General features: G+C 35.3%; 3 protein-coding genes across 3 annotated transcripts; 1 reads left to right on the top strand and 2 right to left on the bottom strand.

Moving 5' to 3' along the window:
- Positions 1-555: 555 nt before the first annotated feature.
- LOC113491902 (hepatocyte growth factor-regulated tyrosine kinase substrate) lies at positions 556-15,921 on the bottom strand. Its single transcript, XM_026869117.1, has 13 exons — positions 15,753-15,921; positions 15,408-15,492; positions 13,703-13,806; positions 12,485-12,645; positions 10,040-10,155; positions 9,658-9,778; positions 9,061-9,174; positions 4,549-4,702; positions 4,077-4,246; positions 3,515-3,645; positions 3,237-3,363; positions 2,825-3,022; positions 556-2,638 (listed from the first exon to the last, which is right to left on the bottom strand). Exons 1-13 carry the CDS (start codon positions 15,784-15,786, stop codon positions 998-1,000), a joined length of 3,156 nt encoding a protein of 1,051 aa, XP_026724918.1. The 5' UTR covers positions 15,787-15,921; the 3' UTR covers positions 556-997.
- Positions 5,322-7,347, bottom strand: LOC113491904 (targeting protein for Xklp2-like). Its single transcript, XM_026869118.1, has one exon. The coding sequence runs from the start codon at positions 7,122-7,124 to the stop codon at positions 5,700-5,702; it is 1,425 nt and encodes a 474-aa protein (XP_026724919.1). The 5' UTR covers positions 7,125-7,347; the 3' UTR covers positions 5,322-5,699.
- LOC113491906 (U6 snRNA-associated Sm-like protein LSm5) lies at positions 7,783-8,265 on the top strand. Its single transcript, XM_026869120.1, has one exon. It carries the CDS (start codon positions 7,937-7,939, stop codon positions 8,225-8,227), a length of 291 nt encoding a protein of 96 aa, XP_026724921.1. The 5' UTR covers positions 7,783-7,936; the 3' UTR covers positions 8,228-8,265.
- Positions 15,922-16,174: the final 253 nt, after the last annotated feature.

Raw genomic sequence — 16,174 nt, 5'->3', positions numbered from 1 at the left:
ATTACCTTCACAACATCCCTACTAATATTATAAATGCGAAAGTAACTCTGTCTGTTACGCTTTCAGGTCTAAACCACTGAACCTTTTTTTATCCCGGACTTTTGAAGAGTTCTCTTGGAAACGGAGCGTTTTACCCGATCGACGCGGGCGAAGCCGCGGGCGAGAAGCTAGTTGTCTATAAAAGAAAGTCTTAAATTTTATGTATAATCTTATAGTTACTCACTATTCTAGGTGCATAGTGAGTACCTTAAAGATTTTACATCTTTGGCTTCCATATCAAAGGTCAATCTAACAGGCTAGTAAATAAATACAAAATATTTTTATTGTTTTTATTGGTACGTCGTATTATACATTATATAACTTAAAATATTATAACAAAACAATTACCACATCAATGAAATAAAATGTGAAAATATTAGAATTTCTCATTTATATTATAATCTAAATAAACTACGAACGACGAATATTTTATACATATTTGCATTTACATAGATTACAAGGCGCTTCTAACTAAATGGAAACTATTGGCTACAGCAAATGATTTAATGGGATATATTTTGATTCGCATGATAATGTAGTAATTATTTGCTGCCGAATTTTGATCATGGTCTATCTTAACGATAATATAAATAATATAGTTGTTTACTATTTGTGATATTTAAAAGCATCAAAATTACTTTACTTATAAACGCGTCAAAGGCATTCCGGCATTCCAAATTTTTTTGTAACCTTACTTTCTGACATTCTAGATTGGAGGAATGGACTTTATAATTTTACATTATCACATTTACAACATTTATAAGTAAAGGCATTATTTTTTATAACTATAAAATCTCAAATTTATCTATACATGACAATATTTTGGTTTTAAAACTCACAACATAGCACAATATCTAAGTGCAAAAAATGATTGCATATAGTTTATATTACGTAGAACAAGTGTTATTATTTCCAGTCATTCATTTGTAGAGATCCCTCAGTTAGCCCATTGGTAGTCTCAATCGAAACTTATAAGTTCAGCCGTGTTGTTATTATGTTCAGGCTTGCTTTGTGGTTGCTGCTGCTGCTGCTGTGGATTGGTGCCGGACGGCGAAGGCCCTTGCGGGGCGTTGTTAAAGTTCGGCTGTTGCATTTTTGGTTGTCCTGGCATGTTTTGACCAGGCTGTCCTTGTTGTAAAGGCTGCTGCATCTGCTGAGGCATTCCCACTTGTTGTGGCAGCTGACCCTGCATTTGCTGGGCTTGCATTTGTGGAACCTGTTGCATCTGCTGAGAGGGACCCATTTGCATCTGTTGACCTATTTGCATCTGGCCTGGATTGCCAGGAGGTAACTGACCTTGTGGCATCTGTTGCCCTTGGTGGCCACCTGATATTTGACCCTGGTGGATAGTCGGCAGTTGTCCTTGGTGGCCACCTGATATTTGACCCTGGTGGGGAGATGAAATTTGTCCTTGGTTCATTTGCTGAGAGCCAGGTAATTGTCCTTGCTGTGTTTGTCCCTGGTTCATCATCATCTGACCTTGAGAAGCAATTTGCTGTCCTTGCATCATCATTTGCTGATTTGATGGTTGCATTCCGAGGCCAGGCATGGACATTTGTTGATTAACTGACATCTGTGGCTGATGTAGGTGTTGTGGCATTTGCTGGCCTTGTGTTTGAGGCACCTGCTGACCTTGGGCAGGTAAATTTTGGTTTGTTTGTGGAGCATTATTATTCATTTGTACACCCTGAGCCTGTCCAGGTAATGATTGCCCCTGCATCATTTGCTGTCCCTGCATAGACATGGCCTGCACAGGCATAGGCATTTGTGACTGTGGTTGCATATTCTGAGCTTGAGATACAGGTTGTTGAATGTTAGATTGGTTTTGAATGTTCATGGTGGGGTATCCAGACACTGGCACTTGTTGGTTAACATTTGGTTGATTACCTTGCATGAGAGGCATTCGCATATTTTGCATCTGAAGTCCCATCATTGGATTGTTGGGATTTATTAACTGTTGATTGAGATTTTGTTGGGCAACAGACATCTGAGGCATCATACCACCTGGTTGTTGCTGTTGTTGGGGTTGATTTGGCATGTTTTGTTTGGGCAACTGAGCAGTTTGCCCATTCTGTTGTGGAATGTTTTGTCCAGGCATGCCATTAGCAATAGTTTGTGGCACAATTTGGTGCATACCTGGCTGCACAGGCATTCGCATCTGATGCATTTGCTGTAGAAGCATTTGTTGTTGCAATGGTAATTGTTGAGTTAAATTGGGTCGTAAGTTTGACTGATTCATAGATGGCTGAGCACTGACGGAGCTTTGATTAATAGCTCCAGCTGATGTGGACATAGCAGCAAATGTATTTGTGAGCTGTGGCATGGACTGTATTGTTCCCATCTGGTTCATGCTCATAGGCATATTAGCTGTGGACATTTGAGCTTGTCCTGGAACTGATCCAGGTGCATTGCTGTCAGTGGTGGCTTGAGGCATCATGTTTTGTGGATGAAACTGGGGGTTGCCATAGATTGGTTGATTGGGATTCGGGTAACCACTCTGGTATTGTTGCATGGCACCAGGCATGTAGTAGTTGTTAGCATTCATCAAATATTGATGCTTCTGTTGTTCTTGCCTCATCTGCATCTCCCTCTCTTGTTCCTGAAAGAATAAAAAGAAATAAAGTATGTTTCATTTCGATAATGCCACACTTGACTTAAGAAATAGATTTCTATAATGGTAATTTTTGTGTCTTGTGCCATGGATAGCGAGAGGAATAAATATACCATAAAATAACAGCATTGTTATATTGTACATTTATATTCAGTGAGTTGACTGTTACTGTACCTGTACTCTCTGTAAAGCCAGTTGCCTCTGGTACTGCAGATACTCGTGCTTTTTCTTCCTCATGGCTTGCAGTTTGGCGGCCATTTGCATTTGTCTCTGTCGCTCGGCAGCTTCAGCGGCGGCTGCTAGTCTGGCTGCATGTTCGGCCCTCAGCGTATCGAGAGCCGCGCGACTGTCTCTGATTTGAGTGACTTTATCCTAGAAACAGGAATTATTTTTTTAAACTTTACGTATCATAATAAAAGTACAACACGAAGTACGGTGTTATAATACATCGACTATAAGTATTTTCGAAGTTAATAATATTATTCGCATATCACTTTACTTTTTATGAATAATTTGTTTGATGAGGCTACGTAAATATAACACAAAAATGATGATCAGTATGAATTATGTGCAAAGAATAGTTCACCTGTAAACTCTCCAAGTAGACACGTTTGTCGTCTTGCTGTTGTATATAGCGCAATAGTCGGGAATGCATCGCCGTTATGTTCATGAAGAGAGTCTGAACGGCAGTATCATTTGCAATTGATCGGCCTCTGAAAATAGCAAGATAACATATTATAATATTTTGCTTTTCTACAAGTATAACCTAATCGAAGTTCTTGAGATATCTAAATTATAATTTACACACAAAGTTAATACTACGAAATTAAAGAGTGTTGCAACTAAAATAATGAGTTTTCTTACCGCGAAGAGTTGCTTTTCATTCTGTTAACAAATATTTCAACTTGAGATTTCAGAGATTCAACAAATTCGTCAATTTCTTTATCTTCGGCGTCATCATCTTGAGCTTTCGTGGCTGAAGGCTTCGGGAACTCCTACACAAGATTAAACAATAATTTATTACAATCATACTACCTGGCCTAATTAACAATTATTTAATACAGTAGTGTAGTGTAGTTTAAGATATGCATTGACAGGATATTAATATTAATTAAACAAAGATTACAAGTTTCAGTTATTACACTATACTTAACTAAAAATATAAGAATATGACACTGAAGACTGACATTAAGGTTTTAGTGAAATATAGAGAGCTGATGAAGGTTTAATTTAACATAAAAGGTGGAGGACCGAGTGTATTGTTGTAAAAGAACCAGAGAGTAATATCTTTTAAGTCTTTAAACCAATACATTTTATCTAAACTAACACTATCCACAGTGTAACAGAAAATTCTTGGGTGTAACAATAATGGGGTAATATTTAGAAAGGCCAGGAAGCATTGGTTGAAAACTGATCATATCCTTACTTCAGTAATATCAGAGGCATGTGAAGCGGGTGCGGGCGCAGTGGGCGCGACGGCATTGTCTCGTGAGAGGCGCTGCTCCCAGTAGTTGCGGTCCAAGTACCGCGACAGCTCCGAGTTGGCTTGCGTGCTGTGCTCCGGCGAAGCGCTTACCGATGATGGCGTTGGTGACACTAACAAATCAAATAAATATTAACATTCTTAGTTCAAAACTATTGTGAAAAAAATATGAATTTCGTTGTTAAATTTACCGTTACTACTATACGTTTAAACCAATATTAAAGGTTAGCCCTATGCTAAACAATTGATTAAATAAATGAGAAGAAAGTAAAAGTAATAATAATGAATTCAAATTCAACATAGGTCAATATCTGGCAAGTAGTGGTGATTAATACCGCATAGTCTACATGTCATAGTCGTCGTATACACTATCTAATAAAAAAGTAAGCTAACGAAGCTAGTTTTTGGTTCCCACCAGTAGGATGGTGCGGTGTCGGTTCTGGCAAGATGTGAGCGCGCGACTTGCGCTCCTTTTCTTTCTGCTCGGCCTCGGACTGGCTGAGAGCGAGCGCCAGCTGCAGTTCCTCTTCCTCCTGCAGCTCCTCAGCTGTCTTGCCACCGGTACGCTTCTAAAAACAAAATATATTATGTATTAGGCAATTTTTTGAGCTTAAATGATTTTGTTATTCATAACTGGTTACCCTGTGACGAATGTCGAGTCCTCAGTCCATAAAGGAAAAAAGGTAAGGTGATAAACAAAATGTGAAATAGTGTAGTGATAAAGCAGAATCGTCTGTTGATTACTTATGTTTTAATTGAATTATTTGGGATCAAAATATTCTGTTTTTCTTGTTATAATCTAAGGGCTGTTGGTCCTAACCTAGGCTCATTATCCTCTCAAATAATTATGTGAAGAAAATGCAGTTGTTTTATTAAGTTTCCAAACCTACTACATAAACAAATCTACATCCATCAGAAATCCTTTATCATTGTTATAATGTATGAAACATTTCAATTCTAACTTCTACATTTTTTTTTTACTTAGTCATTCAATAATATGAATTGAAAGCCATTAAATATAAACCCAGATTATGGTGGCAGAGTCCATTCTTATTGGAAAATCACAATGTTGCTGTTTAAAGCAAGATTAATTATTGTAAAATGTTACAATACTAGTCCTCTTATCTTTTAGTGAAGAGTTAATAATAAGGATCCTAAATGAGGTCAAAACAAATGAAACACATTGAATACTAAAGTCATTATTTATTATGTTCAAGAAATGTCATTAAGAAAGTAGTTAAGTTAAATATCTATAACAATAACATCATAGTTAAAAATATCCTAAAATATTCAATAAAAATTACAATATCAGTACATTGCTAGAATAATTAGATTGAGAACATGATAAATCAAGTAAGGAATGTTAACATGGAGAGTTAATTAATTCCTTAAGGCTTAGAAATAACTTTCATGAGGCAGACTCATAATTATTTGACTTAAAACTTTGCCCTCTTTTCAGAACAACAGGATTCTGCTTTGGTCCCAAACTAGTAAGACAATCCTGATAGTATGCCTAATTAAACCATTTTATCAAATAATTATCCTTTGGACTTATCCATGATTACATTACTTCTGTTTGAGTCGTCTAATAAACTTAGGGGTTTCAGGCACAGTTAGGGTAGTGACAGACTTCTCTGGTACAAATGGTGCTTCCAATTTAGGTACTGGTTTAGCATGGTGTATCAACTTCGCCCTTAACTCAACCCTTGCCTTCTCCTCTCTTTCCTCTTGTTCTTTAAGCTTCAACTGTCTAATTCTTTCTTGTTCCTCCTCTTTTTCCTTCAACAGTTTATCAAATCTCTCCCTTTCAGCTGCTCGCTTTTCTGTTGTCAGTTCAAATGGAGCAGATTTGACTTGATGAACTGGTTGCAATACTGGTTTGAAGGGTTCCTTGTAGAGTACAACTGGGAGTTTAGCCTCAAATTTGATGTTTTCTTTGTTCTCTGATGATGCATTGGAAGAGCAACATTTAGGAGCAGCCGAGTGCATGCGTTTCTTAACAGCCACTGGTACAGGTTGGGCTTTGAACAGGGATGCTTGTTTGCGCTCCTCCTCAATTTGACGTCTAATTCTTTCTTCTCTGCGTCTCTTCAGTTCTTCATCTCTCTTCTCAAATGAGAATGGTTCAGGCCTCACAGGTCCTGTGCGGGGTGGATGATGATGTTGTTTCTCTTCATTCTTGTGTTTTCCCTTATCATTTTGCAAAAGATCTGAAGAGTTAGTTCTTTTGTAGGTGAACTTTGGACTCACTGGTTTAGTAACATGCACCGGTGGTTTAACAGGTATGTGTGGCTTCTCTAGTATGTGCTTAGGTGCTGGTCTTGCTTTGAAATGATGTCCCCCAGGGGATTGGGAGGCCATTTTCTTTTGTATTTCTGTCAACTTAAATGGTTCTGGTATAGTAATAGGTTTCTTAGTCACTTCGGGCAGATTTTTAGTTCCTTCTAGCACTGATTTTGGAATTGGATTAGCTTTGATTTTGAATTTCCTCAGTTCTTCGAGCTCCATTTCTTCTCGCTCTTGTTGTGACATTATGTGGGTCGGTCTGGAGCGTGTTCGCGACCGTAGCATAGGCGATTGCGGAACTGTAAGGCCTGACGGACCAGTCGATTTTTGAGATCGAAATATCTGTGGACGCGTCGAATGAAAACGTCCTGGAGTATCTCTTTGGTAATGGTAAATAGCTTCGGCCATTGACACGAATTTCGTTCTTGACAACTCATGAGGAGCCCCTGAAGGCTTGCGGTGTCTGTGGTAAACATCTTCCTTATCATAGAATTCCATCTTCACCAGGTCGTCACGCAAGGCATTTATATCGTTCATAGACATAGATTTTCTAATATTACCGAAGTCATGTTCATAAGACTGGTCAAAGTTGTTATGATCACCAAAATCTTCTTCAATAGGAGTTACAGGTTCATCCTTTATATGCAGTTTACCACTTGGAGTGTAATATATTTCACCACGAAAGTTCGTCACATGTTTAGCCATTTTCCACAAAATATGTAGATAACAGTAAAACAAAACAACTTATTATTGCTCCTTTCAGACGCGTTCGTTACTTTCAAATGATTGAGAACAAACTTTTAAAATTTGACGTTAAAAAGTGTTGTCACTTCAGATTAAAAGTTGCCCGATATATGTTTAAGTCTCATAACCGTTGATGGATATCATATTATATTATTTATTATTCACAATTAATGTTCAATATCTATATTGGAAAAGTAACAAAATAATACTTTCATCAATTGAAAACTTTGAAACTGATACACAATCGAAGTCATTGAGTTAGTTGATAAAGATAAAGCTAATGGTAGGTAGGATTATTAATTATAAAAAAAGTGGGAACCGCAATACAAATGAAACATCAAGCCGATAAACTGTTAACGAAATATTTATCACTATACTTATTTTTACGCTTATCACTTCTTTGTACGATTTACCCCATTTAGACCAAGTATTTGAATATGGCAACATTTCATTCATTCGTTCTGAAACGAACATCGAAAAAAATTTTTTTGCAAATAAAATTAATGATAGGATGAGTTTAATAGTTGAAAAAATAAAATAAATTTTTAATTATACCACTGTGCGAGACATACATTATTTTATCCGACATCAAGAGTTCAAGACTGCAAAAAACGAGACGTTTCGGAACGAAACAACGACTGTCAAACTAAACCGTGTAGCGTGATCATGTATTTCGTTCGTTGGTGTTTACGCTAAATACTCTGGAATCTAATAATTTTTGTCTTCATTTATACGCTTGAATAGTTTAATACTGTACGTTTGACTTCATAAAAATGGCCCAAGCATCGCTACCGAATCCGAACACGTTACTACCTCTCGAACTTGTAGATAAGTGTATAGGTTCGCGGATCCATATAATTATGAAAAACGATAAAGAAATGGTTGGAACTCTACAAGGATTCGACGATTTCGTTAATATGTTGCTTGATGACGTCACGGAGTATGAATCAACACCAGAGGGAAGAAAAATTACGAAATTGGACCAAATATTGTTAAATGGTAATAACATAGCAATGTTGGTGCCTGGAGGTGAAATGCCGGGCGATTCGTACGAGGCACAGTGATAATATTTAAGTTAATAAAGTATTTGCATAAGTTTGTATGAGTTTTGTTTTCTTTGACTTTTTTTTAATAACCTCTATTATATCTTTGAATTATGTCTTGTCTTTGTATGATATTTCCACCAGAAGTGTTAAATATTAACAGTACATACAGGGCCGGATCTAAGGGCCCCGAGGCAACAAGGGAGTGGGGGCCCCCATGGTTCAAGTTAAAGTGTTGTTAGTTCAAGTGTTTTCATTCAGTAAAAAAATTATCGAGCTTTTTTTTAGATGCCTACTTTGGTGGTGGGCCCCTGGTCATAGTGGGCCCCTAGGCACTGGCCTAAAGTGCCTTATGGATAATACGGCACTGAGTACATAGTTACTATTCTAAATTTCAAGAGCATACTTGACAAAGCACTAATTGAATTAGACATTTTATTAATCCTACAATATGAAACCTTTAGGATGCCTGCAGACTGCTACTAAGTAAGCTTATTTATTCCTTAGGAAAAAAAATATTGTAATAACTGCCTTGTGGGAAAGAATAATATATTTTGATAAGGTGTAAATAGTTTCTGAACAAAAATTAGACATGTTTGCAAATAATTTTGGGCACACCTTCGCATGTATGTTCCAAAAACAACATCTTTGGAAACACTTCATTTTAGTTAGCTGGTGTGCTGTACTGACTGCTTTACCTAACTTAAACAAAGGTAAAAATTGCATTTTATCTCCATACATAGCTTCTACTCACTGTCTTAAATTCACCCCTTACAATCTTAATTCCGAAATTGTAGAGAAATTTAAGCATTGAAATTGTGGAGAAATATGTAATATTCTAGACTAGAACTGACCTGCTGAGTTGCCGCTGTGGGTCCATAGTCGCTGGAAGTATCCACAATATCCAGTTTAGTGGATGACTGTGGCGGTCTGCTAACTTTATCATAGCAAGCATCACAGACACGCACCTGCAAAACATTCGCTCTTTAATGTTGAAATTATGTATATAGATTGATAGCCAGGTGATTCTGAGGAAGTAAATAAATGAAAGACGTCATTATCCTCACTAAATGGTTAGAGTATATGTAGTGTTTAATCATATTTATTCTTACTTAATCTAATTATAGCCATCATACTGTACTGAGTTTAGACACAACAAGATAATGACATCCTAAATTTGTGTTCCTTTTTTCCTGAGAATCCCCACCCCATTAAAAAGTATACCTAGTAAACAGATACTTTTTCAAAGTTTAATTGTTAATTGTGAAATTTAATTTAAGATTTGGAATGCTTCTAAAATGTGCCTCGCTAATCAGGTAATTCAGGTATTTTTATGCCATTTTGAAAAGTGTACCAAGAGTGGTAGGCTATTTCAGCCATAACCCTGGGAGCACTTCTATTGGCAGGCACTCTAGGTGATGTTTTGGCAACATTATAGTGGTCTTGCTTACCTCCTTTTCTATACCAAACTTGGGTAATGTAGATGTCTTGGAGCTGCATTGCTGGCAGAAGACTTGCCCACAAGCACGGCAGTGATGCCGGCGCACCATCAACGAGAATGCCACTCGGCATCTAGGACAAGGCAATTTGTGTCACAGAAGGCACTACATAACTGTAACTAGGAAGGTGAACAGTATGAATGGGTTTAAAAACCTTGATTCAGCACAAAGGAAAAAATTTAAAGGTAAACAACAATGACTTGAGGAAAATATTACCATACCTTTAGTTTCGTTTGTCAGTAAAGTAAAAAACTGAAGAGTTTTACTTTATTTTATTATTTATAGGCAAAAAGAATGAAAATAGTTAACTGTAATAATATAAAAAGCAGGTTACCTGTGACAGACCTCTCCGTTAGCCCACTCCGGGGCAGTATCAGCAGAAAACATAGCGTCAGACTCCTTGAGTGGAGGAAACTTGTAACACTCCGCTTTTAAAATGTTCACTGTGTCCTATTTAACAAAACACAAACATGAAAATCATTCACAAGTTAGCAACAAATTAATATGACTAAGCACTTATACGGGAAAACACTGGTAATACTGAATGACGGTACATTCTCACAAACACTTCCATCAGTTAACAGTATATTTCACAGTTTTTAAACACTTTACATAAAAAATGTACAGAAAAGTCGACACGACTAACAAAGGAGTATCGGCGTCGAGACACGATTGCTTTTACGATGGCTAAAAGATTATGAATCATGAACGTCTGACTGATAAGATGTGACGTAGGAAACAGGTATAATGTTATAGTATTTATTTATATACACAACAGATGTACGTACGTATAACTAGGTATAATTGTCAGTTGGTGCCGGTATGAGCGCCCGTATGTGCTATTGGTAAGTCCTCCGCTTATGTTTATATTAAAAACTATTTATATGCCTTTCCTTATCATCATGAATGTAGTATTTGTTCCAGTGAAGTACTTTTCGCGTTTAGTACCTAGTTTTTTAATGTAAGTGCCTACGAATTATGAACTACATCGCTTGAATATTGATGTCAAGTCTGTCTTGGTATAATGCGACGTAAACAAACTACGATCAATAAAAATAAGTCATTCTTGTCATAGTGCAGGCGTTTTAATGCCTCGATAGTGGACTGACTGATATGATACGACTGCTCAATTTACATACATATTAAAGTATGATAAGTAGAGATATGTGAAGTTATTGTATATAAAATCACTCGTCAGGACATTGACATAAACGGCAGTGTAAACAGAACAATCATGATATTACAGAGTGAGCACAGTTGATTAGTTTTAATTAAATGAGCGCTTACATGCATGGGCGTCGGTTCCTCACATATGATAACCAGTACAGAAAATACGTGTTTCACACTCTACAGTACAAAATGACAATGGCATGAAAGCATAACGTAATTAGATTATTAGGTGTGGTTAGATCAATATAGTAAAGAACCTATTTGTACGTATAATACAACCTTGGAATAGTACCTACGTGAAGCGTTCAGTGAACTGTGCAATTTACAGACAATCTTGTATTATTATTTGGTTTGGTAAAAATGAGATGTTTTTGCGTAAGCTTGTAGGTACGGCAACGTAAGGCATTTGTAGATTTCTTCTTTTCAGAGATCATTTGTTTGGAAACATTTAAACTCAGTGATGACGCAAGAGGTTGCAAGTATTTTCATACAGGTTCGTTATTGTGGAACACTAAATCGCAAAATGTTCTATTGTTTTGGACTTGGTCGTACTTAACATCGAAATTCAAAGGGAAATAAATACTTAATAGTTATTTATGAAGTGTGTTGTACATCCATAAAAGCACTTAAAATAGTTGGTATCATTAAAATTAAACCTGACTATGACTAATTCTTCAAAACTGTACGTTCTCCTAGTGACTGAGAGTAAACGAGTGTGTAATGTTATAACAATGCTAAGCATATAAAAGTGTGACGTAGGGATTTTGACAGTGAATTTTTCGCTTATGTTATGTCGCACGGTGTACGTTGACCCTAACACGTAGCTATGTGACATTTTAGGACTGGATTTTGGGTAAATTACAATTTTTACAATATGACAAGACGACACAAAGAATATTTAGACAAAAAAACACTATTATCATATTTTAGGCCAGTTGGTTCGTTGTGTATGTCCGTAACAAAGATAGGTCTCTACTTGAATTTAAGTAAGTCATCCAATGTATGCATATTTATATTCAACAACTTATAATTGGAGCAGTTATCTTTCTATTGTGCCTATTATTGACACAAAATGCACTGTCGTATTAGGAGCAGTTCAAGCGATGCCCTTTTAGCGATGGCTTTTTAGGAACCCAGTCGAAACGCATAATGAAATCAAAACGCTAACCTTCTGCTTAAAAATACAGGCGATGTCAGTGTCAAGGTTGCCGATGTTTTGGGGTCAACTGTACATATAGGTTTTGGCAAAATTTCAAGGTAAGTATGGTAGCCCTACTATAAAGGAGGCTGGCTATAAACGAGAAGCATTTAAATGAAATTAATGCTTAATAGGTGGCGCAGTTTTTTTACATGCATTCCCGTTGTTCAATCTGATTTGAAAATGTAATTTAATAAATAGTAATAATATTCCAGAAGTTGATCTTTGTCAATTCATCTATATTCACTGTACATAATTATGTGTAAACCTTACTGATTATGGACCTAGCAGCCAACCTTCAGATTTGAAGACATCCACAAAGAAGAGAAGTTGATTGATCTTATCAATTTTCGTAACCGACGGTACAACTTAGGACGGTATGTAGGTATCACTATTCAAATAAAATCTTACCTGCACAGCTCTATATTTCGGTGAGTTTCGGAAGGCGAAAGCCCAAGCTTGAATGAGTTCTAGTATTTTGTTGCGCAGATTGTCGTGTTGTGTTGTCTTCACTAGATCACGTAGCATCTCACAAAAAGCCTTCGATGTTACTTCATCGTGTACGCCAGAGCCTTAGAAAAAGAAATAGAAATAAAAAAAACGAATGAAAAAAATGCTCGGAGCATATAGGTAGGAATATAATTTATGAAGAAGGTTTCTTGGTGCATGATATTCTTCTTTGATAAATATGGTCATATCAGATCAATTGAGCTATTATAGTTCACTGACCTCTTTAGCTCATATCAAATTCAACATCTTTGATTAATAATTAATCCGTTCTTATTTCGCTACTTATTCTGATCCACATCACTAAATTATGAGCATTAAATTTCCATCATTGTATTTAATGATTTTTACAAAAATACATCCTCATTAAATTCCATTACCTATTCTGTGATTGTTTGATATACGAAAATGAAAATTTGAGGTAATGTTCTATATTATTTGCACTAAAATATATATGCTCTAAGCTTCTAGTGGATTTTTTAATTTTCTGAATTAATCTTATTGAAATTACTACAGGGAAATATCTCTCATATTACTCATATGAATGATAAATTATAAGTTATAAATAAAATGATTATGAGAACAATCATAAGTGTATTTCATGATTAATATTTTTTCTTCCTGTATCATCATGAGCTCTTTGCTTTGTGCAGTGGTTGGACTTTAGTAAAATTGTTTTAAAAAAAGACACACAGCTATTCACAAAATGAGGCACTTATCCAAAACTGCAAGCAGCAATGACTAATTATTATAATACAATTCTTGGGTGGAGCCATATTAATAACTATGTTACACACATTCCTATTTTTTATGTGGTATGGGCCAAACTAGCAGGTGGACGGCCTGATGTTAAGCGACTACCGCTGACCATGAACATCGCAACTCCAGAGTAGTCACAAGTGCGCTGTGGGCCTTTTAAAAAGGAATACTCTCTGCTCTTGAAGGTTTGAAGGTCATATTGGTTTGGAAGAAGTGCAAGCAGTGGATTATTTCACAGATTAGATGTGCAAGGCAGAAAGTTGCAAACATTGATGAGTATTTGTCCTGGAACTTGACTTACTAATACATGCCTATTTTACTGGTTAATAAACCAAATGTAAGTATTAAAGGTATAGAACTTACCACAATTTTTAACAATACTCTCTAGTGTGAGGAGAGCAAACATAGCCTGGTGAGGGTTCTGTGAATACAGTTTCTTTTTTACTGCTGCCACTGCATATTTTGGTCTGTAACAAGTGTTAATTATTGTTATCACATTTACTATGTATATGATTCTATACTTATACTTATAGAGGTCTATTGATTTTAATAATGATTAATAGGTGTTCAATATTATCCTGGATAAAGGTCTCCCCTATTGATTTCCAACTCTGTCTCTGTGTAATCTTGCTTTTACCTCACTACCAATTAACTTAATGTGACATACAAATATAATATATAATTAAAACAGTAATAAGAACTGTTAGTAAATTGTTGATTGGTAGTTTGTGTATAGATAAGCCAGTGAAAATGATTATAGATAGTTTTTGATAACATTGATGACTAATGCAAGGATAAAATTTATCTACCAATTGTTTACATATTTGGATTGGAACATTCACCAGTATTTTATTGAATTTTCCTATTGGAAGTTAGAAAATAGGAGATAGAATTGATCCGATATGGAAATAAGTAGTAGCATGGATCAATAAATTAGATAGAAGAAAGTAAATTCTCTAAGATTTTGGCATAATAATTTACAAAACTTAACAACCACTAAGAATTTTCTAGAAACATGAGTGTAACAAGATACAAACTTTTGTTTATTATTGAACTAGGCGAGTTCATTAACTTTTATTTGGATAAGATGATAACTAATATTAAAGCTGTATTCATCTTTGAAGTAGTTTCATGCACAACACAGTTGAAAATAACGTATCATCAAGAATAACAACCTTAGAGCATTGTTGTAGAATGCAGATCAATTTGGAATTTAAATTCAAGTACATTGTTAAAAGATACAAGAGATTTTGATGTATTTAAAGACATCTTTACAAAGTTTATGTGACACCTTTGATTATAATCATAACATTCATGAAATACCTATGAGCAACATTGTGGATTGCAAATCAATTCTAATTTTGAATGTGACTTGTGAGTACATTGTAATGAGATACAATAGATTATATTACTGATATATAATACAGATAAATTATTCCAACATTGTTATTATAATTTGAAAGCTAGTATATCCACTAGCACCTTAGCACAGCTGCAGTCCAATACTTGTACTCAACCTCTGATAAGAGATGAATCAAAGAATAAAGAAGAACAATGGCTGGTCAGATTAGATAAACAAAGGGTTGTTGCTGGTTTTACATCTTACATAATAACTATAACACCTGTATACTTTACTTGGTATATGGTTAATTATGTTCACATATGGTTGAAATAAAATGTTGTTTACATTACAGTTTTACTTACATCAATTTTGTTTTGTTTATAAAAAAATATTGATTATTATTCTGTAAATATGGTTGGAAAAAAAGATTGGCACTAAAAACACAATTATTTGTGAGTTCTGCTTCACAATTTTGTTTATCCCTATGAGTAATATGGGCGAAAATATTTACAGAAATAGGAATTATAACCATTTACAAGATCAACAAGATGAAATTTATATTGGAAAACCTAATGTTAAATATGTTTTTCACAGGGATGGTACTGGTATAGGTACACTAATATGATTATTCGGATGGGGTCAAAGGGATAGTAGGAAAGCATTCTTATCACATATTCATTGTTCTGACCTTTTCTAAAATTAAATGTTGGCCATAAAAATACTTACGAACAATCATTTTGCCTAATCAAATCACATATTTGTAGGATTGTCGGCCAATCGGGGTCCAAGCGTAGATTACTTGTCGCTTTATCTAGAACAAATTATTTCACCATTTTAGAATGGTAATAATCATAAGTATCGCCAATGAGCCGTGCATTATCAGACAGTTCAATGTTATGACTCATAATATACGTAAATTAAACTGTTTTAGAACTATTTCGGTCAAAATAAAGAAAGCTAAATGCTAATCAGAGAAAACTGCCCATTAAAATTATGTCAACGTAATTTTATTTTTGTTACATACGAAAGCAATGATGCGGTGCGCAAGATATTAACATTTTTGGTACTTACCAAGTAACTTATCAAAATTATTGGCTCGAAACATCTTTCCCTACGAAACGCAATAATAAACTTTTGTTTTAGAAAATCAACAGTGATTGATTCGATGGTCAGAAAAATGACAGCACACTTTTGTCATTTTTTATTTTTTTTTCCTAAATGTTGGCAATAATGAACGTCATTGAAGTTCGATGAAAGGACTGGTTTCAATTTGTTATTACACTACTAGCAACATTATTTTGTTATAGTGTGTTGCCATAGCATGGAAAAAATCAAAACTGACTATTTGTATGGCAACACTGCTGAGCTAGGAATTAGTAAGTTTCCCGGTACTGAATGAGGCATGAGCACATTTTAAACTTTACAGCTTTGCCTGATAATACAAAACGTTATCTTCGATTCCTCCTTACTCTATTTTATGATTACTTTAAGAT

Source organism: Trichoplusia ni, chromosome 3 (genome assembly GCF_003590095.1).
Source record: "Trichoplusia ni isolate ovarian cell line Hi5 chromosome 3, tn1, whole genome shotgun sequence".
In the NCBI taxonomy this organism is placed as follows: Eukaryota; Metazoa; Arthropoda; class Insecta; order Lepidoptera; family Noctuidae; genus Trichoplusia; species Trichoplusia ni.
The sequence above is the reverse complement of the archived record's forward strand: the minus strand, read 5'-3'. Positions and strand labels throughout refer to the sequence as shown.